Source organism: Lolium perenne, chromosome 1 (assembly GCF_019359855.2).
Source record: "Lolium perenne isolate Kyuss_39 chromosome 1, Kyuss_2.0, whole genome shotgun sequence".
NCBI classification, from domain to species: domain Eukaryota; kingdom Viridiplantae; phylum Streptophyta; class Magnoliopsida; order Poales; family Poaceae; genus Lolium; species Lolium perenne.
The window spans coordinates 146781721-146783377 of record NC_067244.2 but is presented as its reverse complement, the minus strand read 5'-3'; the positions used below and the strand labels follow the sequence as shown (position 1 = coordinate 146783377).

At 61.9% G+C, this 1657-nt stretch overlaps 1 protein-coding gene across 1 annotated transcript; it reads right to left on the bottom strand.

The window, feature by feature from the left end:
• On the bottom strand, window positions 1-948 carry LOC139830572 (probable glutathione S-transferase GSTU6). The gene has a single exon (XM_071818978.1). The coding sequence runs from the start codon at window positions 853-855 to the stop codon at window positions 148-150; it is 708 nt and encodes a 235-aa protein (XP_071675079.1). The 5' UTR covers window positions 856-948; the 3' UTR covers window positions 1-147.
• Between the last annotated feature and the right edge of the window lie 709 nt (window positions 949-1657).

The following is a 1657-nucleotide window of genomic DNA, read 5'->3' as shown; positions in this document are numbered from 1 at the left end:
TAAAGAAAGCACACCAACATTAAATTTATTCAGCTTTACTTTCCCTCCGTACAGCACAAATGACATGTGGTACAGTTGTTATTAAGCACGTACACACTTGACGGACTCGGACACACACACAAATGTCGGAACGGACGATGTCACAGTTCACTTGGATTTGGAGGCGTTGATCCAGCCGAGCACAGTGGGCAGGAACTCGAGCATCTTGTCGGCGTCGTCCGGCACCACGCCCCGGGCCGCCTCCGCCGCGCGGAACCGCTCCTCCCACCTCGCCAGCATCGGCGTCCTCGCCGGGTCGATCAGCCGGCACCCGATCATCTTGTCGACCGCCCGGAACCACCCGAGGTAGCCGCCGAGAACGACGTCCACGAACCCGATTGCGTCGCCGCCGAAGAAGGCCTTCCCCTTGGAGCACTCCTCGAACGCGCCCTCCAGCGTCTCCAGCGCCGCCACGGCGCGGGCCACCGCCGCCGCCCGCTCCTCCTCCGTCGTGCACGTGAACAGCATCCCCTGCCACGCCGCCCGGATCTTGTCGTCGACGTAGGCTGCCCAGAACCGGGCCGCGGCGCGCTCGTGGGGGTCGGCGGGGAGCAAGGACGGGGCGCCGGTGCCGGCCCAGACTTCGTCGATGTACTGCAGTATCACCTGGGACTCGTTCACGGGGCGGCCGCCGTGGAGGAGGACGGGCACCGCCTTGTGCACCGGGTTGGAGGCCAGGAGGAGCGCGCTCTTGCTGCCCAGGTTCTCCTCCACGTACTCGTACGGCAGAGACTTGAGGTTGAGCGCCACCCGCACCCTGATCACGTACGGGCTCGACCACGCGCCCAGCAGCTTCAGATCGCCGACTCCTGCCATGGCCACGTCTTCCTTGCTCTAGATGCTCCTCTAATGGCGTGGATGAAAGTGTTTGTAGAACGCTCGGGTTGTGGCCTGATGTTACGACTCAGGCTTTGTAGGGGATTATATATAGGAGCAGGCAAAGGGAAATTGTAGTGTGTGTGTGTGTGTTGCATACCGTGGGATCGCCAGAGCTCGATTGCCAGAGCTCGGTGGGCCACCGCATCCAGCCGCTACCGCAGCGTCTCGTTGTCTACATCCTCGGTTTTCTTGAGCGTCTCGAAGGACTCAACTAAAGCCTTCCGCTTCGTGACCTTCTCCTCCGGATCAGGTCTGTTCCAGTCCCACTCGAAATCGTCGTTGGACTCGTCCTCTGCGGCCGCCATTTCCCATGCAGCGTTCTTTCTCCGCATCGAACGCCCGCTCCTCCTCCGTTTCCTGCTCCGCGTCATCCATGAACTTCGCGTCCATGGCCGCGTCGATGATGTTGTCCGCGCTATCTTCGTTCTCCTCGTCGGAGTTGTCGGCTGAGGGAAGTGGAGTCGGAGGTGGAGACGGAGGTCGAGGCGTAGTAGTCTGGCCGCGTCTGGTGCTGCTCATGGCAAAGGTAGATATTGTGCGGCGGCTAGCGTTTGTGTGGAGGGGATGAGATGGGGCAGCCGAGCGCGCGCCCCTCTTTATATATGCTGGAGGCAGCCGAGGGGCGCGGCACTCGTGTCATCGCCATTAAGTTTGTTGGCAGTCGTGGGTGGCGGCCGCTCGGCGGCGCCTCATCGCCAGTACTGGCGCGCCTAAGAAGACGCATCGACATAGGTCGCTG

Excerpts from the sequence above, each read along its gene's own strand:
- LOC139830572 (XM_071818978.1), bottom strand. The coding sequence starts at position 855 with ATGGCAGGAGTCGGCGATCTGAAGCTGCTGGGCGCGTGGTCGAGCCCG.